A 23,416-nucleotide genomic window follows, 5' to 3' on the forward strand; every position below is an offset into this window, starting at 1 on the left:
TTTGTGTTTGATTTAGTAACACTTCTGTTAATATTTTGCGTGTGCGCGTGTGTGTGTGTGTGTGTGTATTGCTCAGTGACCATCGTCTGAGCTGATACTTCAATGCATTCTTCTAGCCAATCCGCTGCGGCCCGCCAGACTTGCGGAAGTTAAGCGTGCGCGTTTTGATTGGGTTCTTGTATGTAAATATTAAACAGCAACGTATCAGCTTCGTTGATGTTAAACACCTTCTACGCCTACTGGACTGCAATACTGTCGAATTGTTCATATGGTACTATAGTGACACTTTGTTTTACCACCAAAGACGAACGTCAAAGATCACACTTGTTTCGAACGCTTACAATTATTATGACACGTAGAGGAAGAAAAGTGTGACGATGAAAGAAAAGTTAGTACTCTCGGATTTGGGCTACTCTTAATAGAATATCTGCTTAAGTGTGCATTGAAGTTGCCATGATACTAACTGTTTCGTAAAAAAAGTAAGTGTTTCTTTTTTATTACTGCAGATTAATATTAACTACGAAGGCGTAGATATTAACTTGCTGCCTATTTCATTCCGCCAAATTCCATTTTCAAAAAAAAAAAAAAAAAAAATCTCTTGATTATAATATCAAACTTTATTTAAAGCTGCAGTTTCTTTAAATCTCTAAATATCGTAATCGCCACCAATGGATTTATAGAAAATGCACTTTAAAAGTCATCCCGAAAAAGCAATATTTGTATCAGAAGTGTCTTCTGATATATATATATATATATATATATATATATATATATATATATATATATATATATTTTTTTTTTTTTTATATATATATATATATATATGTTTTGAATAATATAATTATTACTACATAAATAAATTTTCTGTTTATACTCCGGGACGGCCACGTAGGGGTAGAGCAGTGTAAAAGAGAGATAGAGAGAGAGAGAATACAAGAACATCGACGTATTTAGCAGTAATGTGACCAGAACCACTGTCAACTTAAATGCGTGTACTACTTACTGTACACGGGACTACTTATTGTTTGATCATGCTACTACAGTGGCCTAAAGCAAAGCACGTGTATTTACATTGTATAATTGATATAAATATTATACACATGAATTGCACACCATTATATGCAATTATATGCAATTTTATATGAAATGTATATATATATATATATATATATATATATATATATATATATATATATATATATATATATATATATATATATATATATATATATATATATTGCATATTTTTAATGAAATTTTCATACTAATGCATATTTTTGACGAAATCTGCATCTGCAAAATTTCAACAATCTAGAAAGAGTACTTTAAAAAATCAATTCCAAAAAATAAACTAAACTCACCAAATGATTACAGACCAATAAATATATACGGTACATAATACTTAAAAGGATATTTAAGTACAACAATCTTAAGGAGACAAACACTGTTTCGGCCATAGACCACCGTACTTACAGAAGTGTCTTCCAAAGAAATCAACAATAAACCTCCTAGAAACCTTGTGCTTTCTCTTTTTTTTTTTTTTTTTTCAGTTCCAAAAAGCCTTGTATGACAAACATCCAAATGGATTTGATTTTTCTCGATGTCGTAAGCACACAGAATCTCCCATCTGGGAGATTCTGTATGCTTACGACAGAATTTCCATCTCGGCTCTCTTAACCATTATTGAAAAGCACTTCATAATTATAGGAAACCTACTGGCAGTGCTCTGAGCAACACTTAAGCAGCGTCATTTGTTTCCCACGACTAATATACCAAGATACATATATATATATTAGTTAATCTGCACTTCTCACAATCGCCATTGATTTGCTGCTCCCCGTGAATTCTTCTCGTACGCGGATAACCCTAAGCTGTTCATATATTCAAACATTACATAGCTAGTATTATTTCACAAAATTTCCAGCAACAAATAGCTACTCTCTCATATTATCTTTATAGTATTGGACTCCAAATACTGTACCTCGAACACAGCACACATCTCTTTCTCCAATACAAGAACAATGACAAGCAGAGTCTAATAGTAACTGAATGGTTACGGAACGGTAACCATTCAGTTACTATTCAGTAACTTAGAATGCCAACGCTGTAATCTTGAAGTCATTTGGGATGAACACCTTACATTCAAATATTGCTTCAAGACGTCTGAGAAGAAAATTCTCGCTGCTCTTTGGAATACACCGTAAGAATTAGTGGAATCCTACAAAATTAGGCACTTAGTACGTGCAAAGGTGTATTTATCCAGTTGCTCTGTTGCATCCGTCATTTGGGCATCAGCACTACTACAGTCATATATCCGAATAACTTCATCGGCCATGAATACTGAATCCTAGACTGGCTAAGCGAAACAGTAAGAAATCTTTTCACTATCTGTGAAAGTATCCTATCCACAGCACCCGAAGTTACACATTGGAAATACACTATTGTCAAAAGAAATATCCTAATGTTCGCAAAACTACTGACAGGGAAGCTGGATACAGCTGACGTCAACACTGGTCTGTGGTTTTGTTATTTGGTTTTTAGGAGCATTAGCAACTAAGGCCATATTGCTCCGGGAGATGCGGTGGTCATTCCCTGACCTTTCCGCATCCTCCGTATTTGGTGGTGACGGGCTCGAACCCCGGTCTAATCAAGAAGCGTGTGCTGCGCACTGCTGCTCCTTCCCACCTGGCTAATATGTTCTCCCTTACAATACTCTTAATCTCTTTGACACCTTAGAAATTAGTAGTGAACTGCTATGTGAAGACAAAACCTACAGAACCAGCACATTTGTATGAAGAGAATTGCATACTTGGAAGTAGCTGTAAATGCAATGAAATCTTTGTCCTGCACTCATCATGTGTCATGATTTTACTATGATTTTACTACTTTATAGAGTCATAATTTAAATACTGAGTCTGCTCCTTAATTATATTAACTGAATTTGTTTAAAGCCTCTCTCTCTCTCTCTCTCTCTCTCTCTCTCTCTCTCTCTCTCTCTCTCTCTCTCTCTCTCTCTCTCTCTCTAGCATTTTGCTGTACTAGTGGCGAATATACCGATTTTCTTCGACACTGTTGATGTGTTTAATATCATAAGAACTTATGTATTAGTTTAATTATGTGTAGAGACAAGTATTTGTGCCCACTGGCCATACAGAAAAATGAATCATAAACAGAATCAATAAAAAATAATAACAAAAAACTCAATTCAAATTTTGCATTCAAATGTTTTCTGCACCCAGTTTCCAAACATTTTTAAATACATTATATATCTTTTCTCATTCGGCAGTTCCATGACGTGATTTTTCTTTTTAAATGGCTGTTTTCTGGAAAAGTGATTCATGACCAAAGCAGAGTGGTCAAGTATATGGTTGCCCATCCCGTTCGTTCAAATTCCACGATAATACGAAATATGGTAATATTCTTGTCTCTGTCTCTATTTCGTAAACTCTTCTGATCATTTGTGGCTGTTCCAGATTATAAACAGAAAATTCATATTTTAATCAAACCAGATTCATTTTTGTATACGCATTTTCATTCCTTTCAAGCAATTCGTGAAATGTGGCTGGATGCGCTTCTTTAATTTACGTGTCTAACCAGATATCACCAAATCCATCGCTCAACATTTTTGAAATTCATTGTTTTAAGTAGCCAAAATATCTGAATGAATCAAATCAGCGCTATTAGGAAGACTTTCTAATTTTCATATTTTAGTTTCACAAATGATGTCAGTAGTTTACGAAACACGTGCATCATAGCATTTTTAAACAACAACAAACGATTCAACATACCATGTCTTTTTTTTCTCAGACTTGACTAAATTTTCAAAGAGATTACAATAAACGGTAGTTTACTTATTTCTTCATTTCTCTTTATAAAATCAGTAGTTACAGGACTAGAACAATCACATAAAACTTTACTTGTAGGAACTTTGGTTCACACTTTCTTAAACCGTGGTGATTGTGCATGCTCCACCATTCCTTTCAAGTGCAAGCTCCACCATTCCTTTCAAGTGCAAGCTCCACCATTCCTTTCAAGTGCAAGCTCCACCATTCCTTTCAAGTGCAAGCTCTCATTCCCTTGATTTTCTTTGAGTTGTGGGGTGAAATGGACTTTAAACCCAAGTAGCAATGCGATAATTTTACCATTTAAGTATTTAAAAACCAAATTAGTGAGCACCGCTCAATCTTGGTACTGTTTTGTAAGGGAAACGCTATCTTTATAAAACATTACTCTCTCCAGGTGTGGAAATAAAGTAGTTACCAAAGGTTTATGAATATTATTATTTAACGACCAAAATTTTAGCTTCAAATAAATTGCCGTTATTTTTTTTGAATTAATTTTGTATTTATCTAACCCAAATATATCAAATTGTATCACTATTATGTTTTTTCTAAAAACAAACTGGAATGATTGCCACTATTGACGCAATTTTCTTATATACCGATTAAAAATGATTAAAAACTGTATAACGCTAATAACAGAAATTAAAAAAATCTATTTATTTTCTCAAATTTATTGAGAAAACGCCACAGAAATACATTGCAGGCACCACATGAACACTCTGTCATGACCGATGTTTGTACTTAACAGAGAATAAATAAATAAATAAAAATAATAAATAACAAAAATATAATGCTGCCCTGCAGATCTTTTTAAAATATTAATATTTTGCTGAGTTGCGGCTACCACTTTCCTTCTGGCCATCTATTTAGTATTATTAATAGTAGTTGTATTCGTAGTGGCAAATGATGCAAGGAAAAAAACTTATAAACATCAACAAAAAAAAAAGAAAGTAAAACACTTCCCACCTCACCTACCTATCCCCTCTAATAATTTGTCTAGTTCTTCCATAAATTCAATACCGGCTAGTAATTTGTTACAACAATCAACTGCCCGCTGGCTGAAAGAAATTTCCGTACAACTATGCCACAAACATCCTTCCTCAATTTAAACTTACTGTATGTCCTGTCATGTTGTCTGATGTAATTAGACAACGATGCAGTTAGCGTACTTTAATCCCTTAAAAAGCCTTAAACAGCCCAATCAGATCTCCTGGCAGGTGCCCAGTTTCAAGACACTGCAATTTGCAGAATTGAAGTCTTTCTTGGTAAGATTACCGTTTTCTTCCCCTAACTAATCTCGTTGCCCTTCTCTGCATCACTCCTAGAATGAGGCTTTCAGCCCTACATGCAGTACGCAATGTAGCCTAATCATTCCCTTATATAATGGGATAATCACCTTCTTGTCACTGTTGGCAAATTTCCTGTATATATCATTGACAAAACCACATGAGCAGTACTAGCAGTCTGTCTGCACTGCTCAGAGAACTTCATATCTGAGCACACAATTACCCCAAAGTCTTTTTCATTCTCTACTACCCACAGTGTTGTGTCACACAGTATGCACGGCCTAATGTAACCGTTTGGTCAGGAGCGAGGCTGCAGAAGCACACGTGCTTTGAGTGGACAGTGGTTCAAGCTCGCGTGACTTTTAAATACGGTTAATGATTGTATTCATTGTCAAAACAATTAATGTAAGCTTCTATGACCTGGTGGTCCTGCCGGAGTATAAACAAGAACATTTTTCTTGGATTGCTGCTACCCGTGTTCAGTACCTTGCATTTGTCAACGTTAAACTTCAATTGCCACTTCTCAGCCCATCGGCCTAATTATTCCAAATCTTGTTGCAGTAACATCCCTTGAGTACTGTCATTAACCATCAGCCGTTATATCATCTCCAACTTAGACTTTAACCCTGATAAAGCCCTCGTTGGGTAGCACAGTTGGTAGAATCGCGTCCTCCCTCACCCGGAGTGAAAAAGACTAGACTTCGAGTCCCGTCGATGACGAGAGCAATTTTTCTGGGCTGAGTTAGTCGGTCTCAGGCGAGGGTAGCATGATTTTTTCTCCCAGAAACTCCGGTTTTTCGTCTAGCAAACGGAAACAACCCACACGAATAGGCGAATTTTTTGAGAAAGTAGTACACGGGTGGTCCAGCGCTAGGGTATGAAAGAACACATGTATGAGTGGTTCAAGCTTGCATGGCTGCTAAATACGTTAACAATTGTTATTCATTGTCAAAATGATTAAGTGTAAATTCTTTTGACCTACTGGTTCGTGCCGTTGAATAAAGAAAGCATTACCTTTTTTTTTAATTAATTAATTTCCTCTTTGCCGACAGGGCTAGCATACTTGAAGTACGCTAGCCCGGGTGGGTAAAGTGCCTGCCTGCCTGCCTGGCAACCCAAAGGTCACGGGTTCGAATCCCGCCTCCGGCTTGGATCAGAGTACTGCATAAACCTTGGGACGTGCATTATGGCCACAGAAGCCGATGCCCAACAATTAACAAAAAAAAAAAAAAAAAAATTCCTCTTTGGCAATTTAATAATAACATGTGGGCCGAAGAACGTGTTTGGCAAAGAGATCTTTAGAACAGAGTTATAATTCAGGCATACTCTTCCGTCTCACTCGTTATCTAAACTGCTTTCGCTTACATTTGCAAGACTTACTTGTAATTAACACGCTTTATGAATTTAAGTGAAAGCAGTTGACTACGTAGTCCAGAAAGGACTACGTAGGTCCAGAAATGAATACAGAGGTGATCAAGAAATGTACAGTGTGCTCACTTCCTCTTAGCAAATAAATATTTCATTCTAGACGGGAAACTGTTTCTTCTCCTTGCGCTGAAATGAGTTGGTCGGAAATGGTGCCGTAGCCACTTCGGAGGCCGGCAATTGCCTGACGGAACAAATATCCTGCTCAGTTACCTCGAGGCGTTGAGATGTGATGGAATGACACAGCGGTATGATTACTCACAGCAGGTTTAACAAATAAAGGGGTGAAGGGGAAAAGACAAAAAATTCGTGATACTGTACATACAAATACAAACGCAGACAAAACACAAAGTAGCAGTAGTAGTGGCATGTGATGCAAGAAAACAAGTCTATGAGCTTATGCAGCATCAGCCAAAAAAAAAAAAAAAAAAAAATTACACCATTCCCTCCAAATGCCTGTCCAGTTCCTCCTTAAATTTATTCAACCTATCAACTTCCACAACGCCAGATGGAAGTTTGTTCCAGCAATTAACCACCCGCTGCCTAAAGGAAAATTTCCACACATCTATTCTACATCTGTCCTTCCTCAATTTCAATTTATGCCCCCTTAGGCTCGTAATCAGAACAAGTGGAAGAATCTCATCAGAATTCAGCGTACTCAACCTCGCAGGTGCCTAGTCTCCAGCTGCTGCAATTTGCAGAACTTAAGCCTCTCCTGGTAAGAGGATCCCTTCATTCCCCTCATCAATCTTGTTGCCCTTCTCTGTATACGCTCAAGCAAATCTACATCCTTCCTAAAATGAACCCTCCAGACCTGCACGCAGTACTCAAGGCGTGGCCTGACCATTGCCTTATACAAAGGGACAATTACCTCCTTTTCCCTGCTAGCAAAATTCCTGTATATCATTGATAACACCCCATGACATGCCCTGGCAGCCTGTCTGCATTTCTCAGAAAACTTCATATCTGACTGCGCAATTACTCCCAGGTCTTTTTCGTTTTCTACCACCTTAAGTGTAATACCACACAGTTGACGTTTCTCTGGGGTTACTTCTACCCATATGCAGTACTTTGCATTTTTCAATGTTAAACTTCACTTGCCACTTCTCAGCCCATCTGCCCATATTTTCTAGATCCTGTTGCAGTAACACACTGCCATTACTGTCATTAACAACCTTGCCAACCTTTGTACCATCTGCAAACTTCAATACTAAGCCTGATATACCTTCATCAATATCATTGATAAATATACAAAACAGCAGTGGACCCAACACCGAACCCTGTTGGACTCCACTAATAACATTAATCCACGAAGAGCAGCACCCATTGATTACCACCCTCTGTCTTCTCACACTCAACCATCCTTTTATCCATTGTAGCAACTTACCCTTAATACCATTCTGCTCCAATTTGTACAATAGTCTTCCATGCGCAACAGTGTCAAAAGCTTTCCTGAAATCCAAGTATATGATATCAAAATTATTTTTTGCATCCAGTTTCTTTGTAACCACATCATAATAACCAATCAAATTTGTCAGACAAGACTTTCCCTTAACAAACCCATGCTGTGTCTGAATTATTGCTGTAGTCTTGTCTAGATGATACTGTAATGCATCTTTAACCAGTGACTCCATTATTTTACCCGGAACAGATGTTAAAATAACTGGTCTGTAATTACTCGTGTCACTTCGATCCCTCTTTGTGAATTGGGGACACATTTGCACATCTCCAGTCCGTGGGGACCTCCCCTGAGTCCAAGGATTCTCTCATAATTATGGCTAAGGGTTTGCTTAGTTGCTTTGCCGCCTCCTTTAATACAACTGGATAGATCCCATCCACCCCAGGTGCCTTTCTAATGTTTAACTTCAACAATTTCTCCTCCGCTTTGTTCTCAGAAATTAAAAAGTAAGGATTATGGATTTCTGTATTCCTTGGATCTGCTCCTGATTTTGTGTCGAGGTTCAGCCTACAAATAAATCGCTAGAAGGGTAGTTGTAGTTCAGAAACTTTGAGGGATTTAAAACTAGTGATTTAATGAGAGAACAAATCCACGTAACTAGTCAATACTAGCACTACCTGTAAATAAATAGTCCTACAATGGTATTACTCCTATGATAAATAGACCTGCCATGGAAATATTCAGAAAAGAAAGAATATTTCCTTCCAATATTCTTTTTGTTATTTTTAAACGTATTTTACGAAAATTTGGTCAAAACATGCTAACGAGCTTAAAGAGAATGAGTGGAAGAAAGAAAGAAATATATCATTATCCGTTTGGCTGAAATTGTTGACTATAATAGTTACTAGGGGGCTTTGCTCGCTCACCCCCGCGCACGCTTTTCTATGTAAAATGTAGAGGCATACGGAGTAAGTCAAATCTTTTCTACGTAAAAGACACACCTGTCGAAACGCACTGGTCGATATCTAATCAGGAAATGACGTATGTAATTATTTACCTGTGCATTGTAGTGCGCAGCATTCTCAAGGTCAAATAAATATCACGGTAAAATCCAAAACGGTGTACACCCTCTAACATGGCGTCAAGCACAACAGTGGGAAAACAGTGATTGACAAATTTTGACGGACAGGAACAAAGCAGTGATTGGCAGATGTCACCGCTTTCCCCGCCCATTCTAGGTTGATATGCTTAGGGTGTTTTTCCCCACATTTGCTGCTGTTTTTAAATCGGAAACTCGTTTTCACATTTTAAAACAGCGGGATGGAATGATAAACACCCTACCTAAGCTAAGTCCCCCCCCCCCACCTCGACGACACAAAACAATGAGAAGAGGGAAGCGCCTTCACCTGTCAATTATCGCAGTCTTTCTCGCTTTCATCGAACTACCTGCCGGTGTATACTATCCTGGACTTCAGCCAATATCAATATGTAATTATTTACCTGTATTTACCTATGTCACTTAGGCAAAGGCCTTTTGATTCGGGTTCCATAATACATGAGGAATATTGTTGCATACGAAAGAGCAGGACTAAAATATTTCACTGAAATATTTATAAACTATACAAATATTTAAAATATTTACAATATTCACTAATATACAAAAAAAAACGTTACAATGGAACGTCAAACGTTAGACAGAGAATCACATGCACGAGGTTGGTGAACGTTATGGAGGCAGTTTTCAATAATTAATTGCATTTGTAGTGACATAATTGCCTCGCCCTCTTCTCCCATTGGCTCGAATAAATATCACTAGGAAGAAATTTTTTTTAATGTATAGATATACATTATTAACCTATAGCTTAGCGTAGTATAACATGATATTGGATCTATGAGTAATATCGATTATTTACGCATTTTTAAGGTAGACTCTGATTATGAACATTGTTTTCAATGTGAATCCTGACAGGATACCAGTTTTTCCGTAGAAACAGTTTTTATTGTTTCTTGCTGCATTTTATTCCAGTAACTTTCAGGGTCGGTTTTTTTCCTTATGAATTGGGAAAATCCTTTATTATTCCATTTTTTTAAAAGGAGTGATCGTATCCTTCCAATAAATTATTGGCTAATTCATAGGCTTTATTAAATAAGTGTTCTTGTTAATACTCTGGCATGACCACCAGGCCAGAGGAGTTTATAATAAATATGAATGCCAAAACGTAGTTTGTTGCTGATGACCACTCGGCTGCGTTCACTTGCCAAATTAATTGAAGTGGTTCTATATAGTGTATTCTTCAATATTTTGAAGACTATCAACATTTCCAAATTATTTCCAAATTATTGACCTTTGATTTAAAACAGTATCTAGCTGCAAATAAATATTGCTTATATTGACTTAAATGACGCTTTTGATTCGTTTTTCCTACCTCTGCACTTATTAGTAAATTAAGGTGCTTTAATTAACTCTTATGCAGAGTGGAGCTATCGATGATGAAATAGGATTGGTTACTTTTGCAAATGATATCAAGGTTATTCATCCCATTTAGTATTAGTAGCCCGAATGATTCGAGGGAATGAAGTTTTTTTCTGCATCAGCCAAAATTGATAATAATAACTGAAATAAAAGGAATTGTTCCACTCCCATTAGGTAATCATCCAGCTCTGCTTTAAAGTAGTCTGACTTACCTCCACCGTATTGGTGGCAACTTTTGCCAATGTTCGACAACGCACTGCCTACAGATGAATTTTATGAGGTCATTTCCTGAGATTTTACATTCATGTTCAGTGGTTGGTGTCTAACCCACAAAGGAAAACAGACCCTCCTCATTCATTTCACTCAATCCCTTCAGTGTCTTATACACCTCAGTTAGATCTCCCCTTAGATGTTAGTTGTCAAACTTTGCAGTCCACACCTTCTAAGCAGTTCTTCATATGTGTATGGCTTTGCGTTCATTAACAATTTGGTCTCTCTTCTCTGAATCCTCTGTAGAAATTCTATGTCTTCTTTTAGGTGTTTCCTCCAGACCTTAATACAATTTTAAAATTGCTGTCTAACCATCTCTTTGTAAAAAGAAATAATGACGTTCCTCTCCTTACTATCAAAGCCCCTTTAAATCACAGACAGAACACCGGGAGCCTTCCTAGTTGTTTTAAATTTGGAGTGTACTGACCTAAGGTAATCTAACAAGGCGGATATCTTCCAATAGTCGTGGTCAGTTTTGTTTATATTCGCTTAATCATAAAATAATTTCAAGGATAAAAAAAGTCACAGATTTGGAAGTGACCTGCAAACGTGTTAATCGTAAAATTCGTTATGGAATGTAATAATGTTAGTGATTTACATACTTAAACACTATTGTATCACGTATAAGAATTGCTGCAAACTGCAAAGTATAATTCTGAAGAGATACTAAATGCATACAAGAAAAGAAATTAAAAAATCAAATACCTAAGGAAAAATAAATTTAAATAAAATATCGGAATGGACAAACATGGCCTGCACTCACCCAGGGAAGTATGGCATTTGGAAACATGCAAGGAAATCACCCTCTGCACAAATCTAATGGGAGAATACAGACACCCACCAAGAAGAAGAACAACATAAAAGAAAATTATAGGAACAAAAATGAATACTTCTTCACGGAGGCATCGGCATTATGGAAATTCCCGAACACATTTCTGTTAAAGGTGAACTGTTGCCATTATCAAATCCACTGCAGGATGGAAACCTCCTCAACGATTCATGTTGAGAGAAATGGACCATAATCTGCCACACTGGTCCAGTGTAGTTAGCAGATCGACCGTATTTAGCACTCAGGGGCTTGAACCCAGGTCTAACTCAAAGAGCGTACGTCACTGCATTCCCGCTTCTGACCACTCGGCTACGGAGGCATGAATTGTTGAGGAGGCTTCCATCCTGCAATAGATTGATAATGGCTGCAGTTTACCTTTACATTTCTGTTATGGTAAGCTAATCTTGTCGATTGGAAAAGCAAATATCCAACATAATTCGCTAATTACAATTAAGAAGTAAGACAAAAGTTAAAATAACACATAATAAAATATTAAACAACTAAACATAGAGCACACAAAAAAGACGAAAAATGAAATTCACTTACTTAAATTTGAACAAGGAAAACCGTATCAAAGAACGAGAGTGGAGGAGTGCAAAAGAACACGAAAAAAAAAAACAAAAACAAAAAAAAAAAAACGCAAGCGGATGGTGCATCCTTATCAGAGTTAACTAAAAATGTAAATTAAACGTGGTAACCAAATAATGATTTACATAATTAAACACTATTGTACTATCTATAAGAATTCTTGCAAACTGCAACAGATATTGATGAACTGCATTATTTGTTGCAGTTTTCTTTATCTGAGTAAGCTACTTTTGGAACTATTTTCGCAGGTCATCAAAAGTCTGCTTCAGGAAGGATATTCAGCATAGAAGTTCACTACCCATCATTACCGACATACTTTGGAAACGATAAGCGTTAAGGAAAATTAAAAGAAAAACGAGATAAAGTTTCTTTTCCGCTCATGACATCTCAATTTGTATTGAATGTATCTTAGATTCAATTTATTTTTGTTCCTCGTTGTGTTATTCTGATATTGGTTGCGTTTGTTTTCTTTAATGATTTTGGTATTGCATAGAAAATGTAACTGCAGTGACAGTGGAAGGATGGCTCCTTGCCTCTGAGCTCGGCCCTGCCTTGTGCCCAATTTATATTTATGTATAAACCTTATATATAATATAAAATGCGAAACTCTCGATATCTAGATCGGTCAGCATTAGAGGTACCTTTTCTATGATAATATAGAATACAAGTTTAGATAATGAATTTGAATAAAATACTTATTAATTACTGGAATAAGTTAACTCGCAAACTATTAGCCTCACCCATAGGTGGGTGAGGCTAATAGTTTTCGAAAATTCAAAGGTCTGCTAAATAGACAAATACTTCAGGATTGATAGCAAATAAGTAGTTTATTTTATGATTTATTTATTATTGTTATTTTAATTAATTAATTTTTTTGGCTGGTGCAGGAAAACCTAGGGGTTCCTTGCATCACATGGCTAATACTAAAACTAATACTAATCCCAAAGACGAAAGGTATAGAAACCTGCGATTTTGTAGTACCGTGTATGGGTTAGAGCATAGAGCAGTATGTTGGAGGCTAAGAAGACAGAAGATACTTGTTGAAATTAGACTTGAATTTCTATAGGTCGCATTTTTTGAATATGTGTGGGTCATATTTCTTTAATTTCTGTAGATGGCATTTCTTTATTTTCTGTAGGTTGCATTTCTTTATTTTCTGGGTTGTATGCCTTGAATTTCTGTAGGTTTCATTTCTTGAATTTCTGAAGTAATCATTTGACATTTGAGAAGGATGGTTTGTATATTTAACGGTTCTTGACAAATATGGGCTTTTGGATTTTTGTTTGTTTTAAAATTTTTATACCTCTTATTTTCCTCTCACATTATCATTTATGCGAAAAGGTTTAAGCACAGTCGTGGGAATTAAATTTAAAATCAATACTTGAAGTCAACCACACACTCGCATTACTAAAACACGAAAAACCAACTGGGATTTTAGTACAAGTAGATCGCAATCTCTTTAAATGAGCATGAAAGTTAGTTGAAGTAAATTTGGGCAAATTGCAGTATGTGACAGTACGAACATTATTGGATAATTTGGTCTTGCAGCAATTCTTAATGTCACTAAAGAGATTTTTGCAGTGCATTGTGGGATCTGCAGCCTCGCAGTTATTTGCCTCCTTCTTACGATAATCGAACAAACTATATCGCTGAACTATTATTTAATGAATTCATTTATTTACAACATAGGTTTTTCAATCTGAGCTACGTAAGATTTTTAATGAGAGAGAGGACAATATTTTTACTGTTCACTTTAAAACGATTTATTAAAAAACCTTCTCTTTCTTAAATCAATATACATGTATATATTTTTTAAAGTTTCAAATTGGTGACCAACTATCTTTCTGAACAGTCCTTATCTGTCTACCGAAATTAAACATTGTAAAGTGACTTCACAATGTTTAATTTCGGTAGACACTTTGTATCACTGAGACTTTACTGAAGTCTCAGTGATACAAAGCCTAACCAGTTGTTTTCGTTTCTCGGATCGCTTCATCTTTTCACCTTAGTTTTCATTTAACCAGTGCTGGATGTCCCTGGTATAGATTAAAACGTTCAAGATTTTGTCAAACTCATTTCGAACCGACCAGTGATCAGAAGTGGAGATGGGACACCACGCTTGCACATTACACTATACGCTTAAATAGCCACATCCTTGGTGGCTATTTAAGCGTATAAGGTGGCTGCCTTCAGGAGCGAGAGAAGCTTCCACTTGTTTACATCGGAAATAAACTAAAGAGAAATAGACTACGTATAAAGAGAAAGCTCGATTCACTTTTATACTTTGATCCAAACACGGAGTCAATCTAAGACTGGCATCTTTTTGAAGTTATTATGGTAAAAGTGAATCACCTAGTTGTCAATGTTATTAAGAAAAAAAAAAAAAAAAAAAAAAATATATATATATATATACATATATGTTAGAAAACGGTAATGTCATCCGGCATTATCAAGTAAAGGAGATCACTTGCATTTTGTGACATGGATAAGGTGGATCAATATAGTAACATAGAAAGAAGTATAATTTAACATGCCCAGACTCAAGTCACTCTGACGCCTCCGTAGCCAGGTGGGTAGGGGCAGCAGTGCGTATCACACGCTTCTTGATTAGACCGGGGTTCGAGCCCATGACCACCAAATACGGAGGATGCATGCGGAAAGGAATGACCGAAGGGAATGACCACCGCATATCCCCGGAGCAATATGACCTTAGTTGCTAATGCTCCTAAAAAAAAAAAAAAAGTCGCTCATTAATGAAAGAAGGCTCGTCACAACAGTCAAACTCATGACCGGTCTCATCTACTCCCCCTCCTTCTGGGAAAACTGTGCATGGAGGATCCCACCGGCACGTCTACGAGCAATCCCCCAGTTATATAGGCTGCAAAGACGCCTTCATCTGCCGGACCGGTTTCTTCCTCAGCAGATGCAATCTCGTGTCCAGGACCTAGATGTTGACTTCAATAAGTTCTGTCGTGATAGACAATATAAGAAAGGAATACTCAGTGGGGTGGCCAAGGCTACTACTATTATAATTTGAGTTTTGAGCAATGTATATTCTTAACCCAAAGAATATTCTTAATATTCTTTGGTATATTCTTAAACTATGTACATATTTATGCACTTCAGTGTATATCCTTATAGTAGTTTGTTTGTTATTGTTATTTTATTTTTAGGAGCATTAGCAACTAAGGCCATATTGCTCCGGGATATGCGGTGGTCATTCCTTGACCTTTCCGCATCCTCCGTATTTGGTGGTGACGGGCTCGAACCCCGGTCTAATCAAGAAGCATGTGATACGCACTGCTGCTCCTTCCCACCTGGCTACGGAGGCGCCTCCCTTATAGTAGATATTTTGAAGCAAATGACTGTACACTCACTTAATGTTCTATATATGTAGAAATACACTAAAGTCATTTCTCTGTTTTTCTGTAATTTTTTTTTTTTGCACTTATTTATCATTTCTATTATTTATTTATGTATTTTGGTTCTTGAGGCAATAATGTCTCTGCAGTTAACCCCTGGCCACTGTGCTGTGAAGGGCTGTTACAACTAATTATGTAAATTATCATTCTAAGCGTTGCAATAAAGATTCTTCTTATAAATACGTCGTCCACAAATTCATATTTGTCTATGAAGGATAAAGCACCCATTTAACATGGATGAACTATAACAAATCAAAACTAGGAAATAATTTTAAAAATTTATTTCGATTCTATACATCTCTCGTAACTAAAACATTTCCCGTTTGTTCCAACACAATATTCGTGGTACCAACATTTGCAGCTACCACACTGGATCCAATTCGACATTTTCTGATGTAGTCGTTGTAACGTGCCTCGAGAGTTGAGTTTATCAAAGTAGTATATTATTTGAACATGCTCGAAATATGACTGCTAATATTATGATCCTCAACTCGTAATGAATTTAAAAGGTGACATCAAACATTTTATTGGACAAAGTTTGATATCTTTTTTTTTCTAAGTTTCTAGTAAAAAAGATTTCATATATTTTAAGTAAATCTTACATACAGCACTGAATATTGAAGAATGGGTCTATTAACCTTATTCCATCTACAAATATGTTTATCTGATAACAAAACGCTTATTTTCTAATTTTTTTTTTCCTTTTATAATCGTCCATTGCTATCTCCTATACGAGATTCCAACGATAGTCTGCCAACATATTTGGATTCCGTTTTCCCTGGTATCTTTTTTCATTTGAGAAATATCTTGGTGGAACCTTTCACCGTGTTCATCGAAGACTACTCCCAAGTTTTCAGGAAAAAAGTCTAAATGGTAATGTAGGAAATAAAGCTTTAACCACATGTTGCATCCAAACTCTCTGTACGCTAAATTAGCTCATCCTAAATTTCACTGTAATTTTGTGATTTCTCATTGCCTAGAAAGTTCTGGCAGACGTTTTCGAATGCCTTCCAGACTCTTATTTCTGTAGCATTTAATTTTTTTGGAAAATTCCTCATCTTCGAATAGCAGTTTGATTTGAGTACTCGCAAAAATTCCCTCTTTTATCTTGACCTCACTGATTCGAGGAAACTTTTGCCTCAAACAGGAAAATCCTTCTCCCTTTTTTGTCCATCGCTTCCACAAATATTTTTATTAAACCTAGCTTGATGTGTATTAAATATAGTTTGACTTATCCACCAAAGGAGGATGTGCTACACTTTCTGGCCTGGTGTAGTTTCCGAACGGTCTGCCATTTTTTTTTTTTTTTTTTTACCCTGTAGTTCTTCGCTCAGCTATCCCACTCGTATAAAAAGCAGCAGTGTTTAGTGTATCCACCTTGCAAAGCTACCACTTTTAGGTCTGCACAGATATTCCATTTGTATTCTTGATAACATATTTTTTAAAAAAAGAACCTGTAGGTTCTCGCACGTTTCCTTCATGTGAACTGCATGGGCCAATGGTATAGATGGATACTTATTTCCATTATGTAGAAAAACTGCTTTCAAACTGTCCTTAGATGAATCAATGAAAAGCTTCCACTGCTCGGGGACGTGCTCCAGATATAACTCTTTCATTAATTCCTGGACATTGTTACAATAAACCAAAGTACCATCCGTGAAGTAATAGGTCGTTATGTTAGATTGCCTCTTCCTATAAAACCTTGACACCCTTTTCAATAAGATTCTACTGCTGAAGCCGTGATCCTAGTAATTAAGCCTTGGTTTTGGAGATGTCCAAATCTCTAACCATATCGTTTAATTCTGCCTGAGTGATTAAATGCTGCTTTGCAGTATTAAGAGTTGAAAAGTTTGGATATGTACTCGAGATCTCTTCTGGGTTCTGCATCTTCTGGAGATTCCTTTTCCAATCCTGAATCAGAGCCAAGTCCATAAGTTTCTGGTGGCTTTGGCACTAGCATTGTATCATCGTGAGGAACCTGCCTTAGAGCGGTAGGTATGTTGGTATGCTCTACTTTATGCTTGGATTTCCCAGAAACACCAGAAATATTGGTCATGCAAAAGTAAGAATCGTTTATGTGGTCTCGAAGTTCCCGCCATATCACCGGAACGGTAAAAGGCATCGATTTACGACTACTTCTAACACAGCCTGTTACTATCCTTGAACATGAGCTACAGGAAATCTTTGGAGCCCATACTTTATCTTTATCTCCGACCTTACATCCAAAATTAGTTTATAGGCTTTTCTCACAAGCTGTGACAGTGGCTTTCGCCGTGATTTTAATACCGCTTCTACAGGTCTTGGTTTTCGGTCATTAATCTACGAGATTTGAAAACTGAGGATGATGAGAACTTTTTAAGCACATATCTGAGTTTTTGCACATATTTCCTACGAGAATCTGTCGAAATTATTTCAGAGAGGAAACTGATGCAGATCAGTGTAATCTACCAAGTCATTCAGCATACAAAGCTGTTTCAAGTAACTCTTCGTTTCCTCTTCTGGAAAAAAGGTGGGAGGAGGGGTACGCCTGATATACAGTGATACATTTCTTGATAAAATAACTATCTACATCATCTATACCCATCAGTCTAATGGTGCTTTTTTTTTTTTATTTTTTCTTTCAGTTCAGTGCGGGGCGGTTGCTGTGAAAAAAGCCAGTGTAACTCAAAACAAATTAAATACTTAGTAAAAATGTCACAGACGTATTCATTATGCCTCGATTTACTTTTAATTAACTTAAAATATTGTACCATTAACTGATGTCCAACTATTTAATATTATTTCGTATAAGGAAACAATGTAGTATGGTATTGAAAACACCCTCTTTTAACGATTTCCGGAAAGTTTGCCGAGAACAATATAAATGAGTAGCTGGAAACTTCAAGGTACGCTAGATTGAATTAGTCGGGCTAAATATAATGATTGAAATACCTTTGAACTATACGCTTTTAAAATCACCGCTAGTGTATTAAAAAAAAAATGTTTTCATCATAAGCTATTCATAAAATCTGGAATTGTGCTTTATACTGCCAGCAATTTCGTTTTAATTTTAAACAGACAGTTTAATTGCAGATACTTTCAGAAATTTGCTAAAACATTAATGGGTGCGATGAAGAACACAAGCGTGCGTTTTGATGGCAACCTGTGTGTTTGAGTAGATGCGAATAAAACATCAGAATAAACTCATTGGGCTACCACAAATTCTACAAGGATACAGAAACTCCTTAAACGTTTTTTAGAAATGGCACAGTTTAATCCATATTATTAAAATACAAATTTATTCTCTAAAACTTACAGAAGGGCATTGTCTCAAAACCTTATATGATGTCATGCTCACACGCACGCTCATAACATTAACTAATAGCTGAAGAGGACAACAAAGGCATGGTAACTTTGCTGTCACTGGGTTACTATTATGCCACAGCTGTTGAATTAAAAACGGTAAAAGGGTTTTGTGTTGTCTATTCTGTTCTCCAAGTTTCACAAAGCAAATCTGAGTTCTTTTATAACTTGGCGAAAAGTGTTATTGCTTAAGTTATAAGCCCTCGTGGGTAGCACAATTGGTAGAATCGCCGTCCTCACCACACTTGGTGGAAAAAACAAAGACCTGAGTTCGAGTCCCGTCGATGACGTGAGGAATTTGTATGGACCTTTTTTCACAACGTGGCTAAGTTAGTCGGTTTCAGGAGAGGGTAGCATGATTTTTTCTCCCGGAAACTAGGGTTTTTCGTCCAGCAAACAGAAAATCGAACACACACAATTTACAGACAGTATACACGGAGCAATATGGCTTTAGTCGCTGATGCTCCTAAAACCAAATAACAACAATTTCTTAAGATATACAATATATTGACAAAAGTATACGGACACTCCTCCTGGGATTTGGGTTAGCCAAAGACCTCTCATAATTAGCTTGCTAACGGCATCGAACTAAGCGCAGAGCTGTAGTGGAGGGTACACGCCGAATATCCTCTGGATTTTTTTTAGGCGAATAGCATATACCTTCTGATTTTTGAAAAACTTGTGTGTATATATACGGGTAGACGCCGTATATCCTCCGGAATTCGATTAATAAGCACAGTATACTTTCTACAAACGTAACATTCGCAGAGTATACCTTCTGCTAATTTTACGACTACAGCACTGACTAAGCGACTTCCAACGGGAAGTCATCATAGGAAGCCATATTAACAATCAATCTGTTCGTGTCATTGTAACAAAACTGAAACATCCCAGATCAACAGCGGCTGACGCGATCGCGAAATGGACAGATTAACGTGCTACAGCCAGTTTACGTTCAGGACCGCAGAAATTGACAGAAAAATACAGGAGAGGGCTCAGAAGAATGGTATCTAGATCCTGTTAGTCTTCAATAGGCCCGGACTTAGGGCCGGATGAGGTCCTAAGCTAAAGCATGTGAACATGTCCTTTATCATAAATCTTGTCAAAAAAGAAACGGGGAAACTCCTCCCCCTACCCTCAGATATCGAGATCCTAAGCCATGGCTAATTTGGCTTATGCCTAGATCTAGCCCTGGTCCTCATCAAATACTCTTAATCAGGAATTCAGTAAGGCCACAGGTAATGTGGCCTCAGGTAATATTAGTACAGACTGTACGCAAGGCGCCTCATTGCATCGGAACTATACTGAAGTCTTGGAGCGCATAAACCCCACCATCTTAGAATGTAATGCACAGCGTCGACTTGCCTGGTGCACAACCGATCGCAGCTGGTGCCTGGAAAGTTGGAAAACTGTGTTTGCAGTGACGAATCATGTTACTCGGTTTTTCAGATATAATGGCCACATTTGGATCTGGCGGATGCCCGAAGGCGTTATTTACCAGAGTATGTCCTTCTAACTGTAAAGTTTGGTGAAGGCGTTGTCGCCGTCTGGGGGTTATTACCTAGTGGGTTGGAGGCTGAACCATTTGTTGTAGTTGCTGGAACAATGAATGCCATGCGGTACAGTGATATTCTGCACAATCCCGCTCTCCTTACACTGTGGCAGCAATATGGAAAGAGTCCTTTTCTGTTTATTATAACAATGCACCATATCATACTACACTGCCTACAGTGACTTTCTTTGAAAATATGGAAGTGCAAAATATTTATTTGGTTTGCTGTGATCCCTACCTTAACCCCACTTAACACCTTTGGAATGAGTTGGAAGATCGGCTTTGTGCCAGGCCAACACTACCGCAGTCAACAGTCGAATTTACCTCTGTGTTGAAGGAGGAACGGCATCCTGTTAACAAAAATTGGTTCCGAGTCTACTGAGTTGGCTACAGTGTGTAATTAAAGCCAAAGGTAGGGCGATATTTATTAAATATTGTATTTAAAAAAGGTTCTTTCAAATATAGAGGTGTCTTACTTTTTTTGGCAATATAGTATATATCGGACTCTATGTAGGAAACTTTAATTTAAGATTCTTTAAATATTCCAGTGTTTGAAGGATTTATGAAGGCTCTAATGATTTTATCATTATTTATTTCAATGCATTTTGACAGAATTTTATACCGAGTATCCATATTCATATGACTTTATATACAGGTATTTTACATACACAAAATGTGACTGCTAAAGCTGTCTAGTGAGAATAGTTAGTGTCCTTTCACGTTTTAATACGCATCATTTTACAGGCTCCGTATGCCTTTTTGGATCACCTAAAGGGATTTATATTCACATTTCTTTACTTTTCTTTATGGCTATTTTGAATTTCGAAGGTTTGTTACCTATAAACAGACAGTGGAAACTTCTTTAAAAGAAATGGTGATGCTTTAAATTAATGATTCGACTTGATGAACTTGATAATACGTTACTTCAATTGCATTTCCAAATTTATATGTATATGTGTGCGTAATTGCCTGATGGTCTTATATTCGTGCATTGTTTCTTTTTAGGTCACAACTATTCAGTTTGTTAAAAGCTCAAGGTTTTTCCTGTTGTTATGGAATCAGTTGACGGCATCCCACTCGACTCTCCGTCATCTTCTCATGATCCCGAAGCTGAAACATCAGATCCTACCGATTCAGGGTCCGACTACGACTGCTTCTCCGACAGTGCAACGCCATTTTCTCAGGCTTCTAGCAGTGGAGGACCCCTATCGATAGGAGACGGCGACGATGCGTTCATCTCTCCGGGGGATGAACTCGCAGATCCGTGGACAAATCCGTGTATCGTAATGGCACCGGGCGATGACAGGTCGATCCCGAACGGACAGCTTCTGCAGCCGAATGAACGCGCGAGGTCTGATCAGTTGCACTCCTGGGAACCACCCCTGACGTTGTCGACAGTTCGGTCACTTCCCATCGGGCAGGAGGCGATGGCGCCTGTCGTTCTCGGCTCCCAACCGCTACTTTTCTCCGGCCGTCGTGTATTACGCCGGCGCCCCCCACCCGTGGAGAGCACTACTACCGTCGAGGGCCCAAGAAAACTCGTCAGACGTATATTTACCAACAGCAGAGAGCGGTGGAGGCAGCAAAATGTGAACGGAGCGTTCGCCGAACTGCGGAGGGTGGTCCCAGCCCACCCACCAGATAAGAAACTCAGTAAGAACGAAATACTTCGACTTGCCATTAAGTATATACAACTTCTGCTATTCATAGTCGATTATCAACGGAAGGAACACGAAACACAAGAGGAGGCAGAGGGAGATCGAGACACACAGCCATCCCAACAGTGTATTCCAGAGACAGCCGGGCGGGAGCTTGAGGAGCTGAGGGACACAGTGAAGGTGGAGCCGGGCACCTGTGCGGAGGAAGGTCATGACCCTGTATCAGAGGTTAGTTCTCCAGCATCTAGTCTGAGCAGCGTATCAAGTAACAGCGATGGAGGTGAAGAAAGACTCTTTTGACTTGATTAATGAGATGATCAATTCGGGTACCGTATGAAAACAATGTCAAATATCTCTATTTGTGAACACCAAACAATGTATATTGATATCCTCTGTACAGTATTCTGGACTAGGAATACATAGACAGCGTTTACTCATGCGAGTGTTGAGATGTGAATCAGAATTTCCACTAACACGGCTGGTTGTTATATTGTATATACAAAAACTTCCCTACAGCACTTTGCATGTGTGTGTGTGTGTGTGTGTGTGTGTGTGTGTGTGTGTGTGCGTGCGTGTGTGTGTGCCCTCTTGATTAATTGTTGGAAAGGAACTTACAAGGAAACATGATGTTGACTTGTATACTGTAGAGTATTTCTTTTTTTCCAGTCATTTCTAAATACGCGCGTCACATGTTAACTGACATAAATCAACTTTTAAGATTTACAACCAACAGTCAGATTGCAGACTTAAGATTTTGCATAAGATGCTTCAATGAAATAAATTTTCTGACCTTTGCAATGTGGGCGAAGAGAATCAAATCAGTGCTCGTAACCCTGTTAAAGGTCTATTTTTTTGTTGTTGTTTTATTTTTGTTTTGTTTATCATACCCCTTAAAAAAAAGATAATTTCTTTTTGGAATTTGATCGCTACTGTGATTTACTGAATAAAGTGAAATGTCTTATTGATATTCGTCTATTTCTTATATTAAAAATATAATGAATTTACGTACTTTTCTATTCCAGAAATAAGAAATTTTAAAATCCGTAAAATTTCTTACTGTAATATAATTCTGGAGTAATGAGAATCACAGACATATACGGAGAGAGAGAGAGTTAAAACAGTTCAATAATTAAGACTTGTCACTGATTATAATAAAATTAGCTTTAGTAATAATTTTTATCATAATGCACATTTTCTGAAAAATAAAATACTGTGTGCTTAATATAGAGGTATATAGAGGTCTCGTAATATAGCATAGACGTATTAACTAATAAAACACAGAATGAATTTTATTGGTTTATACTTTATAAGATAAGCGGGAAAAAGATGG

The 23,416-nt window shown here is 37.3% G+C and overlaps 1 protein-coding gene across 1 annotated transcript; it reads left to right on the forward strand.

The window, feature by feature from the left end:
• The first annotated feature begins 290 nt into the window (after positions 1-290).
• Positions 291-22,934, forward strand: HLH3B (Helix loop helix protein 3B). The gene is made up of 2 exons (XM_090389553.1): positions 291-479; positions 21,434-22,934. Exon 2 carries the CDS (start codon positions 21,481-21,483, stop codon positions 22,384-22,386), a length of 906 nt encoding a protein of 301 aa, XP_090245679.1. The 5' UTR covers positions 291-479; positions 21,434-21,480; the 3' UTR covers positions 22,387-22,934.
• The last annotated feature ends 482 nt before the right edge of the window (positions 22,935-23,416 follow it).

This window comes from Mastigoproctus giganteus, chromosome 2 (assembly GCF_048544385.1).
Source record: "Mastigoproctus giganteus isolate SK-2022 chromosome 2, ASM4854438v1, whole genome shotgun sequence".
Lineage (NCBI taxonomy): Eukaryota > Metazoa > Arthropoda > Arachnida > Uropygi > Thelyphonidae > Mastigoproctus > Mastigoproctus giganteus.

What these genes read in the sequence shown, in the direction of transcription:
- HLH3B (XM_090389553.1), top strand. Translation starts at nt 21,481, where the DNA reads ATGGAATCAGTTGACGGCATCCCACTCGACTCTCCGTCATCTTCTCAT.